The 19,070-nt window shown below is 47.0% G+C and overlaps 1 protein-coding gene across 9 annotated transcripts in view; it reads right to left on the bottom strand.

The window, feature by feature from the left end:
* CASKIN2 (CASK interacting protein 2) overlaps nucleotides 1-19,070 on the bottom strand; it is a 107,377-nt gene that overhangs the window by 23,664 nt on the left and 64,643 nt on the right. For 4 of the 9 annotated variants that reach the window (XM_088661557.1, XM_088661553.1, XM_088661556.1 and 1 more), the window contains 9 exons: nucleotides 15,747-15,798; nucleotides 9,553-9,650; nucleotides 8,787-8,932; nucleotides 7,442-7,537; nucleotides 4,512-4,642; nucleotides 3,251-3,371; nucleotides 2,088-2,196; nucleotides 1,605-1,699; nucleotides 337-454 (listed from right to left, as the gene is read on the bottom strand). In XM_088661557.1, the coding sequence (XP_088517683.1) occupies nucleotides 337-454; nucleotides 1,605-1,699; nucleotides 2,088-2,196; nucleotides 3,251-3,371; nucleotides 4,512-4,642; nucleotides 7,442-7,537; nucleotides 8,787-8,932; nucleotides 9,553-9,650; nucleotides 15,747-15,798 (966 nt within the window). The remainder of the gene's footprint in view (nucleotides 1-336; nucleotides 455-1,604; nucleotides 1,700-2,087; nucleotides 2,197-3,250; nucleotides 3,372-4,511; nucleotides 4,643-7,441; nucleotides 7,538-8,786; nucleotides 8,933-9,552; nucleotides 9,651-15,746; nucleotides 15,799-19,070) is intronic. The other 5 variants (XM_088661555.1, XM_088661552.1, XM_035104454.3 and 2 more) reach the window with 3 other exon arrangements.

Here is a 19,070-nt window from a genome sequence, read left to right on the forward strand (position 1 = left end):
AAAGTGTGTTTGAACAGTACTGGGGTGGGGGGTGGGGTAACCACCGTGCCCTGAATAATAATGTCCCTGGTGCTGTTTGACTTTGTCCGTGGTGAAGGCAAGTGTTGGCAGAGGTCGCTGTCATTGAGTAGCTAGGGGAGGAAGTGGCGGCGATGATAGGAGTTCTTTTTGCAGACAGAGAGGGGGTGGCAGGGAGAAGACAGTGAATGAATGGGGTTTACTGGGAAATGGAATCACAGGTTTTCCTACTCCCTTTGCAGCTGCTGCCGCCGCCGCCCTCCTCCAATCACATCTTTGGCCTCCTCCAGAGTTCCCCAGTTGTGTTCGTGGACCAACCTGTCCGCTTGCTGATGACTTCGACAATGGATGGAGGGAAGTAACCAACTCGGTCAGTGCCTTTCTGAGAGTCATGGATATGACCCTTCCAGCGTCCGTCTGCATGCTGCTCCAGAACCTGTTGAGAGAAGAGTTCTCATGATCAGTGGGACAGGGTGGATATAGGATGGCAGAATCAGGAGGTTGAAAGGGACCACGGGATCATGATATTTAAGCTCACCACAAAAGCAGGATTGTGTAAAGCTGGTGTGCAGCACAGTGGCTAAGCAACTGAGTTACGACAGAGGAAGCCCACTGTTCATATTTCAAGTAGGTTTTCCCCTAGGGAATTCATTCTCTTCTTACTTAAACCCCACCACCACCACCTGCAAGATGAAACTATAAATACAGGGCCTACATATTATAGGGTCGTTGCATGCAGTGAAGTGCTTTGAACATTCTAAAGGGGAATATAAATGCCAAGAATGGTTATGATTAGACCAAACTTGTCTATTCAACCACGAGGACTAGAAACTTGTTCTCAGCTGAATTCAATGCTTGTGCCTTTTTCTCTGCTCCTGCAGAACTCTGCCATGCACACAGCTCTGTCAAAATGTTATACCTCCCCTATCCACTGTAATTTCTATTACTTCGTGAATTTGCCTGCATCCTTCTTTAACTCTCTTGACCACAACCATACACAAAATCTGATTACAATAGTACTTCTACTGCCTCCTATATAGTAGAGATGATTCTTCCGCTAATACAAGCTAGGACTAGAAGAATCTGTCACTTTTGATTTCTCTAAGTTTATCAGTTTTCCAAACTTAGGTTCAGTTTACCACATTTATGTACCAGTCTGCCTTTTTTTTTAAAAGCGCTCATGAAAATTTATCAATATTTTAGAGCTCATTTCTCCCAATAGATACATTTTTGCAAGCAATCTCCTCTAATATAATGTACGGTATTTTGCAGCCACCTTCCTTTGATATGTGCATTTTCGTGCACTTTTTTTGAAGAATTGCACTGCAAAATTCAGAGAAATGGGAATTTCAAAGCATAGCTGGTCTCTCAGTTCACACACTGGTTTGGGGAAGTGCACATTCAGTAGGTCTGCATTAAAATCATAACTGGGCCCAATTTCTCCCTCAAACTCTAGTAAGCCTACAATTTTTCAAATAGGTCACCGCAGTCCTAGCTGAGGTCCGTGCATGGGATCACAGAACAGATGCAGAGTGCTGTCTCTCGGAGCGTTTCAGGAGCTTCTATGGCTTCCGCCAATCTCTTACCGTGATGATATCTCCGGCGCGGACATTGAGAGCAGTTGGGTCATGGAGGTTCCAAAAATCCTTCAAAGCTCGGACCTTCAGGATTCCTGATGCCTCTGAAGACAAAGGGTTTGGGGAAGTGAGAAGGAGGGGGACAGAGGGGGAAAGACATGGGCAGGAAAATTAGCAAAAAGGGGAAAAGAGGACGTCGTTACTTGCTGTGCGCTTCATTCCTCCTTTGCCCCACAGCCTACGCCTCTTGGTATGTTGCAACCAGCCTCCCCTGCAGCTTTGCAAGGTGGGCTCCTTCATGTTATAATTCAGCGAAAGCCAGGAGGCTGAAAACCCCCAAGTACCCACCCTGCCCCTCCCCAAGAGATTTCAGTGCTGACCCCCCATATGCCCTTCACCAGTTTGCACCATCCTGTGGGTTCATTAAGGTGGGTGTCATCTGCCTCCTCCCCACATTAGGGCCTAGTGGGGATACTTTTGGGGCCTGCTCACCTCGTAGTAGTTGCTTGATGTCCTTGCTGGCGTGTGAAGTGGTGAACTGGTTCACGATGTCCAGAGCTGTCTGGTTGTAGGTGTTGCGGATGTTGACGTCGATGCCACCCTACCCACAGAGAGAAAGTTAGCGGTGGGCTTGGAAACGGGGGGGACAACCTCCTTGAGGGAACTTTTTTTTAAAAAAAAAATCTAGGCTGGTTTCAGCATTTGAGTATTTGGCTGAGCTAGGGCTGGTGCTAGGTGCTGGTGAGATATTCACAGCAGCCTGCTAATAATATCACAGTCCTTGAGAGCAAAAGCAGGCCTGTCTTCACCCAGAGACTGCCTCCCCACTGTCTGAGAACAGGTTAAGCTCGCAGAACAAAGTAGACTAGGCCAGTTATAGAGGGTCGCGTCACACAACATGCAAGGCCTCAGTTTCAAAACACAGGGAGGCCTTGGGTTTGCCTCACACTCTCAGCCTCAGCTTCCCATAAGGCAGTCATTACCCTCGTTCGCAAAAAAGAGAGGCTAAAGTAGTGCATTAAAAGTGCAAATGAAACAATAAACAAACGGATCAACTCCTGTATCTGTTTCGTAACACTGTTTGCAGTCACTTCCAGGGATGGTTGGTTCTAGCCTCAACACAGGTGCAAAGGCTAGCATCGCCTCTGGCTGGCCACCTATTCGGCAGCCAGGTGAATGGGTTATAGGTGCAGACAATTGCATGTGTGCTGGGCTACTCCATACGAGGAGCAATCATACAGGACTTCTTCACATGGCTACTGAACACTCAGTTGGTGTGCACATCCAAGTGGTGTTTGTGTGTGAGAGAGAGGCTAGCAGCTCCCTCTTGTGTACTTTCAGCACAGGACAGGTGGGTTGTATGACCTTATTTCTTGTCAGACTACAACTGAACCAGAGATTGGAGCTTCTCCTCAATCCTATATATCACACCAAGCTGCAGGCCACATTCTTTTCCTGCCTCGAGGGACAGAGCTACCATGCTTTTCTGCACAGTGTTTCCTCTCAGAACTGACTCACAGATAGCCCAGTGTCTCCTCTGTGGGCTCTCACACCCTCTCCTCTTCTTTGTTCCCTATTTCTACCTCAACTCCAAGGCCTGTGGCCTCTCCAATTGTCACCAAGCAATCATTCCCCGTCCTTGACTACGGCTTTACTTTTAGTCTCACTTGTAGCAGCAGGCGCACCACCTCGGTCTTCCCATACAACGCTGCTTCATGCAAGGCAGTCCCCGTTTTCGTCTGCTTGTTGATCTCGATTCCAGCTTTCAGAAGTTGCCTGTGCGGGCAGGAATATATAAGCAATGAGTGCCAGCAAGTCAAAAGATGTGACTGATTGCTCCAGAATGAATACCCAAGTCTTGATGCTTACTATGTGCCATTGGAGAGGCTGGCGTGTGTGAGAGAGACAGAGAGAGCGAGAAGGATGGCCGGCAGGTGGAGGAGATGATCAGGGGATCTGTTGCAAGAAGGATTAAATGGCAGAAGGACACTGTGGGTGTATTTACCCTGTAGTTTAGTCTGACGTGCTAATTTAAGACATAACCCTACTGCTGTAAGGATTTCACTTGATCTGTGGTAATTTGGTGAACAGTAAGTTCAAATGCTTTTGTAGACCGAACATTTAATAACTGGTTGGCTGGTAATTATGGATGGTGAGAGAATGCTTGAGTGTCAGACTTGGATGTTTAGGACTGCTAAGGATGTGGAGTCTATTGCATTTTTAGGTTTGATTTCTATCTCTAATGTTCTTATGTTTACAATAACATCTTATTTTCCTGAGAATAATTTGATCTTCATCTATAATGTTTTGCCTTGGTATTTTGTAATGCGAAATAATTGAAAAAAACAAAACGGTACTGAGCTAGATGGAGTGATGGTCTGACTATGTTTGGTCCTGTAGGAGTGAATTTCCATTGTAAACACAGTATTCTCTGTATTCCTTTAATTCAGGGATAGGGAGCCTGCAGTCCCTCCAGATGCTGTTGGACTACAACTCCCAGCACCCCTGACCATTGGCCATTACTGGCTGGGGCTGATGGGAGTTGGAGTTCAACAGGATTTAGAGGGCAACAGGATTTAGGAGGGCTCTGTAGCTTCAAATTCTGATGCCCCATGCGGCACATAAGGGTCCATGCAGGAATGGAACGAATGAAGCATTTGCAAAATAGGGTGCTGCATGAGAATATAAAAGTAAGAATGAACTCAATATACCCAAGCTGCACTGTAAGGCATGAAATAGACACGACATTCAAATCAGAAGCTGAAATCTCAGGAAGGTTAAGCTGGGGAGCTAACAGATGGAAATATCTGAGAGCGGTGTGGCGCATGCTGGCACCTTGGGGAACTTGAGCTGGCACATGTGGGCTGAGTGAGGCCATTGGCTTCTCCCTGCACTGCAAGTGCCCAAAGGACTTACCTGATTATCTCTTTATGCCCGTTCTTGGCTGCCAAGTGAAGAGGAGTGGTGTAGTTAGGGTCACTTGTGTCTTTGGATTGTCCCTCGAGCAGAGCCACACACATGTGGCTGTTCAAAAGCAGCTGGGCCACCTAAAGCAGGCAAAAGAACGGAGGCAGGGTGACAAAATGATATCGGACGGCTGACAGGCGAGTGGTCTCACCCACCTGTCGAAGTTGGCCTGCAAGGTTATAAGGAGACAGTGACCAAGCACGACTGAAATCCCCATGGATCAGCTGATCAAACCTGCTTTCTGCAGGTTCAGATGCACCTGAGAGATCTTGTATGTCCAAACTAAGCAGAATTGTAACACCCAACCCAAGCATTAGCCGATGTGTAGGGAATTCAATCCTGCTGTGTAAGGAGCTGCTGATCCAACTGTGGGCCAAATGGGAAGGTCCTGTGGGCCAAATTTCAGCTGTAGCTGAAAGTTCTTCTGCACCCACACCAAGTGCTTTGAAGGAGACACTTCTCCTTTTCCACCACGGCAGACAAGAAAGTGGGTGGGGTTGGGGGCAATGGATGGATGACACCTGCTGTATCTTTGCCTTGCTTCAGAGCTCTCAAAGGGGCATAAGTCCTGTGCCTCTTGGCACAGAGTCAGGCTTGCTATCACAATTGCCTCAACGATCTCTTTTGCAGGCAGAAAAGGTACAAATGCAGGGCCCAGGGCTGAGAACTGGAAAAGGTCGCTACAGTGGGAAATAGTTTCAACCTTAGGGAGCTTTGGGTTTGAGCTGGCCTTGCCCGCAGGGAGCACCTACACACCTACACAAACAAAGGGCAGCTTGTACTAGAGGTCTGCTATTCTTTGTTACAGTGACTCGAGATTTATCACCCTATTTATAGCCCATTTGTTATAAAAATGGACCTTCGAGCCACCCCCCCGGCCTTGGGATGAGAATAGAATAATGCCATTTAGGTTAGGGGGAAGTCCCCCACCCCCAGGAATTCTGAGCAGCCTCTCTGCACCTGTCCTGAATACTGGAGACAGGAATCCACAGCCAGCTCTGCCAGGTTGGAATCCCAGGCCTTCTAGCCCAGCTGGCCTTGCTTTTGCCTCCTCAGCCTGGAAGGATTAGCAAGGCTCAGGGCCTGTCTGGCTTCTGGTGGGAGTGGTGGTGGAGAAGGACCTGAGAATGCACGCAGTGGGAATGGAGGTTCCTGGGGGCTGTGTTGTGTCCCAGTGCCATGGCGAGGCCTTACACAGGAGGTATCCCTCCACAACCCATGGGCCTACTCACAAGTGCCTGCAGCAGCATGATTACCACAGAAAGCCATTCTTTGGCATGGGGGACGGGAAGACCTTTGGGAGATGTATGAAGACTTTACAGCAGCAGGAATGGGGAATTTGACCGTCTCTGTCAGACAGAGGACGGAGGGGAGATTTTGTTGAGATTACATCAGCCCACCCCCCTTGAAGCTGGAAATACGAACAGTGAAAGGGATAGGTGTATACCGTATTGACGGCTTCTGAGACTTTCAGACAGAGAAAAGGAGATATGGATTATGTTTATTTATAAATGATTTATTAATGAGCTGGTAGTATGTAAAATTGAGGATTAAATTTGGCGAAATGTGAAGGGTGGTTGACGCCGGGAGATTGGCAGTGTTAGGGGGAGGGAATGTATATTCATAGCTGCCAAGTTCTCCCTTTTTTAAGGGAAATTCCCTTATGCTGAATAGGCTTCCTCGCGAGAAAAGGGAAAACTTGGCAGCTATAGTATATTATATATTTTTACACACACACACACACACACATTCTAGGGGTTTTATTTCCACCCTCATGCAGCACCAGTGAGGCTGAGTTGTTTTGTTTATTACTGGGGCCAGATGTCATACAGCAATGTTCAAGGCCATGTTATGGAGGAGTGCATGTATGTTGTCTGGGAGGAAGCAAGATCTGCTTTTCTCAGGCAAAGTGTTACTCAAGAGGTATCAGAAGCAAATCATTTCAAAATTGATGAATGACTGTTATAAAAGATGATTTACTCTACTTGACGATCATGAGGAGGGGTTGTAACAATATATAAAAGCCATAGCAGAAATTGGTAATTGAGCAGGTGATGTTTAGGGAGAAGGGAATGAATGTATTTTGAAGTGATCGTTCGAAAAGTTATTTTATTGGGAGCAGCAAAGGAGGGAGGAAAATAGAGGTAGGGGTGGGAAGTCCGCTTTTAAACTTGTATTGGAATTTGTAGTGATTTGGTGACAGTTTGTTAAAAGTTGTGGAAAATCAATAAAAGATATTGGCCAAAAAAAGGAATAGGGAATCTGAGGCCCTCCCACTGTTGATGGGCTTCAGTTCCTGTCAGCTGCAGCCAATGTGACCACCAGTGAGGGATTGATGTCAGCTGCTGCCATCTTGAGTTATGATATTGTTCCACCCTAATAGCTGGGATGTTGCTCTGCCGGCGGCTCGCAGCTGGCTTAGAAATGTTCCGCAGGACAGGATGGAACAAGATAGTAAAACTCTTCCTACATTACTGCCAGCAGCTGTGGAAACTCCTGCTGTGCCAGAGCACATTGTTATCATCATCATCATCATCATCATCATCATATGTGTTAGTCCCTTTATCCTGCAACCGAAGGCAACCCAAAGTGGCTTACAACCAAACAATGTTGTCCGTGGTAATCATGTCTATGCAGGTAATTACTGCTACTACTAAAATACACGTCTCAGGTGTCAAAGGTAAAGCCGTGTGTCTTCATCATTTGCCAAAAGCCATGCAGTGAAGAAGCTGGACACACCTTTGTGGGGAGGGAATTCCACAGATATGAATCGTTGTGTGCATTCATTTCAACGGGTCTCCCCTGAGGAGCAGTAGCATACAACCCGTTGCTCTCAATAGACTTTCTTGCAGGCAGTGGCTATGGCTGGTTTTGCTTACCTTTAGCCTTCCAAACTCGCAGGCCAGGTCCAGGGGGGTTTTCTTGGCTTTGTTGATGAGGCATGGGTTGGACTGGTGCTGGAGCAGCATCTCTGACTGCAGGACAGACAGGAAGAATGGAAAGAGCGAAGTGAAGCTGGAAATGCCGGTAGTCATGCGCTTAGCACATCTTGCTTCCTCGTGATCTCTGCAGAGCAAACCCAAAACCAGGCATCCCCAAACTTCGGCCCTCCAGATGTTTTGGACTACAATTCCCATCTTCCCCGACCACTGGTCCTGTTAGCTAAGGATCATGGGAGTTGGAGGCCAAAAACATCTGGAGGGCCGCAGTTTGGGGGTGCCTGCCCAAAACCCTTGAACAAGAGGGGTCCTGCCAGGAACCCACAGCAAACCACAGCAGTTTGCTGACCACAGTGTGGCAGCAACCTGCCTCTGCTTCTCCTGCAGCTAGCTGGCCTAATCCCTGAGGTCTAATCCGTATCAGTCAAACCTTTCCTAGACAGCCCCCAAGTTCTTCCCAAGGTTAATGTAATACAAAAGTATAGGTCATCTCGTGGTATTTTCATCTCCCTCCCCTAAGAAAAGTGGCTTTTCCACGTAATAAGAACATTGTTTCGGGGTGCACATTTTAAAAATCTGCACGTTTACTGTGAATCTGGTATCTGATACAATGCCAGGTATCCAGAGAATCTCGGCTTCCATGTAAAAAAATAAAAATAAAGCAAGGTTCTAGCCCATAGGACAGGGCAGAGAAGTAGAAAATATGTGGCAATGTCTGATGAAAGCTCAGGAAATTTAAGCCTTTAATACCATACACATTCTGCCAGCTATTCCCTGCTTCCTCATCATATTGAAATTCAATAAATGTGCACTGCTGTAGTCATCAGAACTTAAGATATTCTTGATGTACAGCTTCTCTTTTCTTTTCCTTTTCCTAGTGCATTTGATCTGCAACATGTACGCCACTCTGCTTATGGGTTCAGCCCAGGATAAAACATCATGCAGATACTTGCTGCTTCTCAGACCAAGGTGTTTTCTTCTGCCGTTTTTATCCTCTCTCCCCCGCCTAGAAATTCTGACAGGAGATGATTGAATGTGATCCATTACAGCTCCCAAGAAGAAACTCCACAGCTCTCTACCGCATTTTGTGCTGGGCACTTGTGTTAATGTGGTAGTACTGCACTGCAATGTTCAGCTGCCTTGTGGGTTGTGTGTTAGGTTTGTTAGATCATTATGAGGGCTCCAAGGAACGGGAGACCGATAGCTTTCGGACTGGCGCACGTGATCTGGATCTGACTGACAAAGGAAGTCTCATCCCTTCCCTTCCAAAATGTCCCCCACTCACCACCTCATAGTGGCCATATTGCGCCGAAAGGTGCAATGGGATCTGCCCATCCAGCGATGCCATATTGACCGAAGCAGCTGCTCGTAGAAGTAGGCGTGCTGGCTCCACCTTCCCTTGCCAGGCAGCGTAGTGCAGTGGGCGCATTCCTGTAGGGAGACAGAGACAGGCTGTATAATGTGGGAATGACTAATCTGATGGGCACCGTCCCATCTGAATGTTCCGCAAACAACTGAAGACACTTTTGTTTTGGCAACTTTCCCCGGCTGAATAAAAAGGTTTGCACCTTTGGTGTCCACTATGTATTGTTTTAATACCTATTTTCAGTAGTTTTCCCACACTTTTTTAAAAAACTGTTTCAGCTGTTTTATGGCATGCTACTTAATCCCCTTGAGAAAGGTGTAGTAGTAGTAGTAGTAGTAGTAGTAGTAGTAATAATAATAATACTAATAAGGCAAATATTTGAACACAGAATGAGATGCTCTGGGCCAAATAGGAAAATACACTGAGCACCCAGCATACAAAATTCTTGTAGGGGTGGGTGGGCAGGGGCTTAATGAGTGTCATTATTCTAATTGGAGCAGAAGTAGCAACACTAATCAAAACTTGCATTTCTGAATGCAACACATTATTCAAAACTTGCATTTCCCCAAACAGACTCTTCCCCAGCATACTGTTTGTAAAAGACAGTTTTTCCTTCATGGCTTCTGGGGACAATAACAGAGATGCTCTTTCTCCTCCTCCTAAGAAAGCAAAACAACCCACTTACCGTTGATGTCCTTAATATCCACAGTGGCCTGTGCCTCCAGCAGCAGGGAGATAAGTTCCAGGCTTCCAACCAGGGCTGCATGGTGTAGTGCTGAAAACCTGAGAAGTGGGGTGGAGGCAACATCCTTAGACAGAAGCAGCAGTAATTGACTTCTTAGCTTAGAGCCCAGTCGATGTTCCCTTTTAAGGACACAGGTGGTGCTGTGCTCTAAACCACTGAACCTCTTGGCAGGCACCCCCCAAACTTCGGCCCTCCAGATGTTTTGGACTACAATCCCCATCATCCCTGACCACTGGTCCTGTTAGCTAGGGATCATGGGAGTTGTAGGCCAAAACATCTGGAGGGCCACAGTTTGGGGATGCCTGCTCTTGGGCTTGCCAATCAGAAGGTCAGCAGTTTGAATCCATGTGATGGTGGTGAGCTCCCGTTGCTCTCTCCCAGCTTCTGCCAACCTAGCAGTTCGAAAGTATGCCAGTGCAAGAAGATAAATAGGTTGCGGGAAGGTAAACGGCATTTCCGTGCGCTCTGGCACTCATCATGGTCCTCAGTGTGCCAGTAACGGTTTAGTTATGCTGGCCACATGACCCGGAAAGATGTCTGTGGACCAACGCCAGCCCCTTCGGCCTGAAAAGCAAGATGAGTGCTGCACTCCATAGTCGCCTTGGACTGGACTTAACCATTCAAGGTGGTTTTAGGCTCCCATCAACCCCTCAACCCCAACCAGCATGGCCAATGGTCGGGGCTGATGGGAGCTGCAGTGGAGTAACATCCACAAGGCCACAGGTTAGCCACCTCTGGCATAAGCATTCATGGACTCCACATCATCAAGTGCACGAAGTGTTATTCTCAGTTAGCATCTATATGTACACTAAGGATAACACCATGAAGCAGGCTATAGGTCATGGAAGCTTATGTCATAATAAATTTGTCACTTTTAAAGAGGCCTTTGTTATTTTTGCTGCAGCAAGGCAAAAGCAGCTTCCCTTGTGGACATTTTTTAAAAAAGAAAAGTGACTTGCATGACACTCCCAATCCTCTGAATCTGCTGAGGAGGGAACTAGCACTTCTTTCTCTCATGTGTCCAAGAATTTTAGCTGTGGTAAGCGGTTTTCCTCCGTGAGTCAAACGGTATTGCTTCTACTCTACATGCTCCTCAACCACCTCCACATCCCACATTCCTGGAGCCTTATAAAAATGGCCAATCTGAAAGAATGACCATCCTTAGGCACGAGAAGAAAACTGACAAGGCTGAGCAGGGCTAGGTCACTGCACATTCAGGGTTGTTTGGCTACAGTCCTGGAAGGCAGCTTGTCAAAAGCCTTCCAGTTTAAAAGGTACGAAGCTGGCAATTTGATTTCCCTGCTTCCTTTCTCGGATCAATGTGTTTCCGCCCTTGTCTGCTCCTGAACATTTGGTATAGACATCTGTTGCTAAGTTTGGAAGAGGAAATAAGAGTTAAGAAACACGCAAGCTGATATGTCATACTATTGTACAAACTTCTGTTGTACAAAAGCAGGTAAGCTTTCTTTGAAGTGTACAGAGCATTCTGTTTGAGGAGACATTTCTAAGTCACGTTTGTGCAGGTTTAACATCCATTACTGTTTTTGTATCTTCCTGGGTTAGGTAGACCAAAATGAAAGAAGCTGAAGTTTCAGGGTTTTTAAAAGATATTCTGAAATAACAGACATCTGCTGTTAGTTTACAAAGTCAGGGACAGCTCTTTAAAATAAGTATCCTGTCTTAAAATAAGTGAGATTCGGCACCCCCTAGTTCTTTGTGAGCTGCTGTTGTCTGCCATTTTAAAGTGGCTGGCTAGACACCCCCAGAATGCTTGACAACACATTTCCCTTTCTTACATTTCCCAGTAAACGAGAAGCTCACAAAACTGCTCTTCTCTTTGGAGACCTTACTATGTATATACCTTTGTAGGTGGAAAGGTTTTCCTACCATTGTTCTGGGAAACACAGAACAATTTCCTTTCATCTCTAATATATTTTGTAATTGGTTTTGTACAGTACTTTTAAACTGCTTAGAAGCCACTTTGGCAATTAAGTGGTATTAATATAAATAAATTAAATGATAATAATACTGGGTGGGATTCAATTTGGTGCTACATGGGTATGTGTGCATGGAATGATACACACTCATGCAATGAGACCTCTTCTGGGTTGCAATCCTCTAACCCAGGCATAGGCAAACTCGGCCCTCCAGCTGTTTAGGGATTACAATTCCCATCATCCCTGACCACTGGTCCTGTTAGCTAAGGATGATGGGAGTTGTAGTCCCAAAACATCTGGAGGGCCGAGTTTGCCTATGCCTGCTCTAACCCTTCGGAGCACAATTAGTGGGTGCAGCTTCGAAGTGTGGTGGGAGAGGTTCGTTGTGTGAGCAGATCTTGTTCCGTGCACAAAGTAACTTAGTTGAATTTAATTGGTTCTGAGCAAGTTTCCCATTTGTGTCTCGATATCCCCTTTGTCTGGAATGGTATCAAACATATATTCCTTGGATGACAAGAGACGGAGTTGACTACAGCAAGGTGTTTTATGTATACTGATGCCCAGCTTTTAGGAGTTCTCCCAATTCTTTTTTCTCAAATAACTGGCATGTGAGGAAAAGTTCTGCCAGTTTTTCTCATCACTGCCCCCTTTCTAAAATGGCAAGATGCTGGTGTCAAACTTCTCCCTGTTCACGCAGCTCTTAAATTCACAAAGACCCTTTTTGGAGCTGTGCCCCAAACTATGCTATTTAAGAATAGCATGGAAAGATCCATAAGCAAGGGTCGGCCTGACGAGTTTACAACTTGCAGGGGATGAAGGCTGGGGATGGAGACACACACACACACACACACACACACACACACACACACACAAACACACACACACACTGTGGTCTCTGGCCTGGGGACGGATGACAAGCTATTCCCAGACACGGTATCTTTCTCCTCCCCTGTCCCACCTTTCTTAGCCTGCCTAGACTAATGGCAGTCTCTCTCCCAGCATGGCTCTCCTACTATCCTGAGTGTGTGAGGCCTGTGAGAATGAATAGACCCTGTGTTTCTGGCTTGTGAAAGAGGCTTGTTTATCCAGTCTCCCCCCCCCCCCTCAGGCTGCCCTACAAACACACACACACACACACACACACACACACACACACACAGCCAGCTCCCTTCTTCCACTTGCTCAATGCTGGTTTCATTCATTCAAAAGGGCTGGGGCAGGCTCCGAGCCCACGGGAACCAAGCCCCCATGGCAAGGGAAAGGCCGAAGCCTTCCAAGCGGGAATAAGGCTGGAAGAGTGTGGAGGGCAAGCTTAAGCCGTGAGCCCGACCCCTGGAACGGCTAGCCTGCAAGGGGATCGCCGTAGCGGATTGGAAGTGGTTGTCCCATTCACCTCTCAGAGGAGCCTGCCTGAATCAGAGGGGTGAATAATAGCAGCCACTTCAGGGCAAAGTACCAGGGGGAGACTCCCCCCGGGAATAATGACAGGACCCACAAGAGAGGTATTTTCCTTAGCCGCAGGCAGCCAGCTAGCAGTCACCTCATGCTGGGCTTCTGCTGCAGGCCTGGATGTTCCAATTATCCCCACGGTAACCTCTCGGTGGGAAGAATGGGCCCTTGCAGCCAGGAGACTGGCCGGAGGCTCTGAAAGGGCACGGTGCCCACCAAAGAGGCAGGCCCAAAGAGCGCCGATGAATAGGGTTTGGGAAGCTGTATTGCCATTTGCCTAGCAGGGGTGGGCAACATGTGTGGGTCCCCAAAGCACTTGGAGGCAGACTGCCAGGGCTGGTTAAAATTCTCCGTTTCATTAAAACAAACAATAAAAAGGAAACCTTCTACCCTATGGGGGCTGCAACTAAGCTCCATAATACTATTGCGTTAGGGCTGCCACCGTGTTTTTCTCTGGCAACTACAAAACAGGCAGAAATTCAACAGGGGCAGAGGCAAAGCCTTACTTGAGTGTCATGTTGACATTCAAGGGAGACAAGTTATCTCCGTATTGTAATATCCTTCATTCTGCCTAATGGTTCTGAATTTTGCCTGTTCCAGGACTACAAAATGCAGTGCGGACGGAAACATCTGTATATAAGATACTGACAAGCTTCTCTAAACCAGGCATGGCCAAACCTGGCCCTCCAGATGTTTTGGGACTACAACTCCCTTCATCCCTAGCTAACAGGACCAGTGGTAAGAGATGATGGTAACTGTAGTCTCAAAACATCTGGAGGGTCAGGTTTGGCCATGCCTGTTCGAAACCATATTTTTTGGATACTCCCTTTATACAGGCGTTTATCTGAAACTGTCCAGGCTGAGAATCTGATGTATTCCTTCCTGGCTAGGACTCTGCTATGGGCCTGAAGTCTTGACAAAGCCCCATTCACTTCAACATCCATTTGGAAATCTGTGGGAGTTAGATGCAATGTCCCAGTTACAATAACTGGCTTGGGGGAGCAGATGGGGTGGGAAGACAACCACTGGGGAGAAAACATTTTGCTGTACGTGCTGATAAAAATGAGGGAAAGTAATATCACTGCTATAGGAACAGAAATACAGGAACTTATACCGCCAGTTAAACAGCATAAGCTAAATTGTAATGCACGCTATGACCTTAATCCACTGTGATTGCTTGTCAGTGTTCTGGGATGCTACTGTACTTTTTTCAAGAGTGGCGTTAGCAGAGAAGATCTTTCTAAGCAGCTAAGGAGCAATTGCCTCCCTGAGTAGGTGCCTTCAGAGCCGCGACTGGCTCAACCATTAGGCAAAGTGAGGTGATCACCTTAAACAACTGATTTGGGGTGTCATAGAAGGGCAGGACATGGTTAGTTATTGAATACATTATTATAGTACAAGGAGGGGGGAAGTACTCATAGGATGTTCTCCTCAGGTGCCAAAATATCTTAGCTGGCCTAGGATACTATGAAATTTGACTTGGGGAAGGGGTGTGTGAACCATTTGCTGTTCCACCTCAGGCAGCAAAATGTCTCAGCCTGCCCTTCCTATAGCTGCAGTCCTGAAATCTTTTGGTGTTTGCAAACAGTCTTATTTGGTGATCACTCGTAGCCGAGTAAGATTGTCTTCCATGAACACAGTCTTAACAATGAGTCTGTGACTGTGGAGGCCAATTCTGGATCCACATGTCCTTCCATGGTGGGGACATAGATTTCCGGGCGTGAGTTGATCATGGTGAGGGTTTGCCAAGCGCAGGGCCGTCCCTAGGCCCGGGCTGGGTGGCGCAAGGCGCCTGGCCATCAGGGGTGCGGAAGGGGCGCCGAACGCTGGTGTCTGCCTTCGCGCGCCTCTGCTGTTGAGCGGCTTCAGGCAGCTCTGTGGAGGCGCGCGGGGAGCGCGAGCCTGGGGCCATCTCTGCCATGCCTCTGTCTCAGCTGTTGATCGGCTTCAGGCTGCTCTCCAGAGGCGCGCAGGGAGCGCTGGCTTGGGGCCGCCTGAACAACTGAGAGTCGCAGCCCGGCGGCCCCAGGCTCTTGCTCCCCGCGCGCCTCCGGGGCTTTGCGCGGGGAGCGGGAGCCTGGGGCCGCCTCCTCCGCGCCTCTCAGTTTTTGAGTAGCTTTAGGCCGCTCTCCGGAGGCGCGAAGGGAGCGCGAGCCTGGGGCTGCCTCCTCCACGCCTCTCAGCTCCCCGTGCGCCCCTCCTGCCCGCCTCACTCACGGGGGCGCTGGAGGGATCTTGGCACCAGGGCGCCAGATATGGTTAAGACGGCCCTGGCCAAGCATGCCTTCCTCTTAGCACGTTTCTCCCTTTTGTCTTGAGTTCATGCATCTTCAAAGTCCACAACACCTTTGGTAAAGGCTGTTCTCCAATTGGAGCACTTGCAGGCCAGTGTTTCCCAGTTGTCGGTGCTTATACTACTTTTTTTTAAAAAATGATTTGCCTGGAGAGTGTCTTTAAACCTCTTTTGTTGACCACCAGCATTAATATGGAGGATAAGTCTTGCAGTGCTTTAAGGACTGGGCTTCCTGGTCTATTATTGGCTGTTGGATTCCTAGCATAAAGTGACTGGTCTGCGGTCACACAGGGAGGCAATGACAGAGCAGGAGGACAGAACCCCCATAGTGCCCTGGCTTGTAACTGAAGGGGGCAGTCACTGTTAAACATTTATCGCTTGTTCCGCAACACATTCGCCCCCAGTCCCTCCAACCCATCCAACACTTGTCACAATTTAATTGGATTAGTACATACCCATCCACATCTTGGTAGTTCACGTTCAGCCGTTTAGTTGATCCCAAGAGTTCTAGAGGAAAAGAACAGGAAATGTGTCATTTGAGGACACAGATGAATAATGGAATCGGGCTGAATACAGATTTTTCAATAAACATTCAGCAATGGCTGCAAATAGGAATCTGCAACTCTCTGTTCTTTAGAGACATTGGGGAGAAGCTATCTGGCAGCAAGCAATGGCTGGTTCGGTCAGAAAATTGTCTGCACAAAATGTAAATATTATCAGAAAAGCCACTCCGAGGGAACACACCCTTTGCCCAGTATCCTGTCTCTGGCAGTAGTCTGGAACCAGTGCATTAAAGGATGCTCCCAAGAAGAGGACAGTGATTGATTTCTGTCATAAAGGCTGGATTTGCTGTAATATATGAAATAAGGAGGCATTCTCAATGCACAGTCTTTCTCCCCCTCCCTGGCTCTTTTTGCATACATTAACCAATTTCCTTGCTTTTTCAGATAGTCCTAGGAACAGATCCATGGTCATCCTGCAAAAATAGGTTCAGCTTCCTATGAGTAATGAGAAATCCTAGGCTCCTAGGTCTGAATCTGTCTGCACACAAGAGAAGTTTCCTCTTGAACCATTCCCTCTACTTGCAGAAGGAAGTGGACTGATACCTCTCCCAAAACCTCCAGACTAACCTTGCCGTGCACAGGACAGTGCTTGACCCATCCCTTCAGCCTCTTCTTCTTTCCAAATCCTTTAGCATTGCTTTCCATACACCCGTCTCCATGGGCACCAGCTTAGTATTCGTTCTTATCTTCCCCTTTCCCCAGCATAGGTGCTGCCAAAACATCCCCATCTCCAGAATCTGTTCCGTTGTTTATGCTACATTCACAGAACCAGGAGGCAAAAAGCCTCTATCCCCATTGCTGTTGGGTAATGGGTCAGTAGTACCCTCAACTCCTGTCTGGGAACGCTCCCATTTATAGCCTGGTGCCCAGAAAAGTGCAGAGTTGGGGCATTCTGCTTCCGCCTCCCAGCAACTTACCCACTGCCAGTGAAAAGCCTACAGACCAGATGGCTGGCATTTTTGCGCCATAGTCAGGGGACGGCGGGTCCAGAGGTTGTGAATGCAGCAATTGTATTTGTCTGACATTCTTTTCACCTTGCCCAAGCTCCAAATTTCTAGATAGTATGGGGTCTGAGGAAGTCTCCACAATGGACATTCTGCATTTCTAAACCCAGCTGAATCACTTTTAAGATTCCCTCTCCTTTAGAGTGAAGCCAATTTAATTCTTTTCTTCCACATAATAACGAGGTCATTTATTTGGGAATTCAGTTGCAGAGTAACAGGGAATCAACAAAGAAAACGGACAATTGTGAACAAGCAGTATTACTAGTTTAACTTTTTTTTGTACATGTATATTTTGCACATGTGTGTTTTTATTTTCTTGACTATGCACCCCCTTTTAGATGACTTTGAAAAATAAAAATAATGGTGGAAAGGTCCCGAATGAAGAGGGAGGAGAGAAGATGCCCTCACTGCTGGTGTTCCTGTTGAACTAACAGCCACTGGCCAGCAATGATGTCTGTAATTGTATATTCCTGCATATAAGGCTACTTTTTAACCCAGGAAAATCTTCTCAAAAATCGGGGGTCATCTTATACGCCGGGTCGTATTTCTTATATGGCGAGCATATCCCAAACTCTATATTTTAACTGGAAAAGTGGGGGGGTCGTCTTGTACGCCCAGTCGTCTTATACGCTGGAATATACGGTAGTATCATGTGATACGATGCAGTTTATAAGGTAATTAATGAGCAACTCTCTGATGTTAGACATGTGGGTCAAGAAGCCAGCAAAATACCCTAGAATGTTCTGGTGCTACATAATGATACAATTGTGTGTTGTTCTTAAAAAAAACACAAAACCATGTTAGTTGTTTCAGCTTGGTTTTAGCTTTAACTAGTCACTTTTACAGAGGATGCACCAAAGGGAATGAAGATCTACTCTGCAATGTGCTGTGAAGATACATTGCACAGTATCTGGAATAATAGACACTCTCTGATCCACAGGACCTGCACCTTAGGCTGATAAGAAAGGCAAGAGGGCAAGGAAACGTGACAAAGAAGGCAAGAGATGGATTGCAACTATGATATTCATTTGTCAGTTCTGGCCTACACCTTTGGGTTTCTAGCTGCGAATCTAGCCTTTGGCTTGCATGACCCTTTTCCTCACTTCCCCAACCAAGTGGACACGCTGACCCTATTACAAAAAGGCTTAAGGCATTAACTTCACACAGCAACAATCCGAAACAATCCTGAGTAACTGTGCATGGGATCAATGCATGTCCGGATGTCTAAGTAGGTACATGGGAACCACTTTTCACGAAGACAGAGAATTATGATTGACAAGAAGAATCTTCTCCAGCATTTCCTCAGCGACCACCCCAAGTTCCTGTGGTACTTTTTACTTCAGTTTTATAGTCTCGTATTACCCACTGCTCTGTCCTGCTCCAGGAAGGCCTCACTAGAAGCAAATGGAAGCCTGCTGGGATAGGCACAGCAAACAAGGCTGGGAAGGGAAGAAACAGAAGCGGATAGATAGAGGGTGCCTGGGTGATACCAGAAACTCCTCATAGGTGTGAAGGGGCTCTGGGGTTTCAACTACAGTGGTGCCCCGACTTACAAATTTAATCTTCGTAAGTCGAAAAACGACACTGGAAACGCGATTTCCCATAGGAATGCATTGAAAACGGAAAAAATTGTAAGTCGAAGCAACCCTATCTAAAAATTCGTAAGTCGAAAAATCCATATCTAAAACCGCCGCAGGTTTTTTCCGGATGTCGAGACATTTGTAAGCACGTGGCCATTACCCCCTTTCGTAAGTCGAAAAATTCAGTTGTCGAGTCGTTCGTAAGTCGAGGTACCACTGTAGTTACATCATAATATGAGGTGGTAAACTCATAGTCCTGTAAACTAGTGTAAACTTCCTCTGTCACAGGACACAGAAGAAGGCAATATTGTCTCTATGACTGGCAGGCAATTCATGAAGCCTCTGACTGAGCAAGTCTTCTGATCTTGGCTATTCATCTGAGCAAGTATATTTTACCTGCTGCTCTTACAGAGCCAAGTTTCCTGTTATTTCAGTGTTCAGCTGCAGCTGCTGGCTTTTTGAGCTACAGAATGTACCTTTAAACTTTAAGGCTCACAGCCTGGGTTTGGATGCAGCCACCTATGGCCCCAGCTTCACCCTGGAGGTTTGTTATGTTGCTGAAGTACAGTGGTACCTCGGTTTACAAACGTACTGAAGCGTACTTTCCCACTGCAAGTAATGGAAAGTGGATT

Source organism: Zootoca vivipara, chromosome 2 (assembly GCF_965207765.1).
Source record: "Zootoca vivipara chromosome 2, rZooViv2.hap1.1, whole genome shotgun sequence".
Taxonomy (NCBI): domain Eukaryota; kingdom Metazoa; phylum Chordata; class Lepidosauria; order Squamata; family Lacertidae; genus Zootoca; species Zootoca vivipara.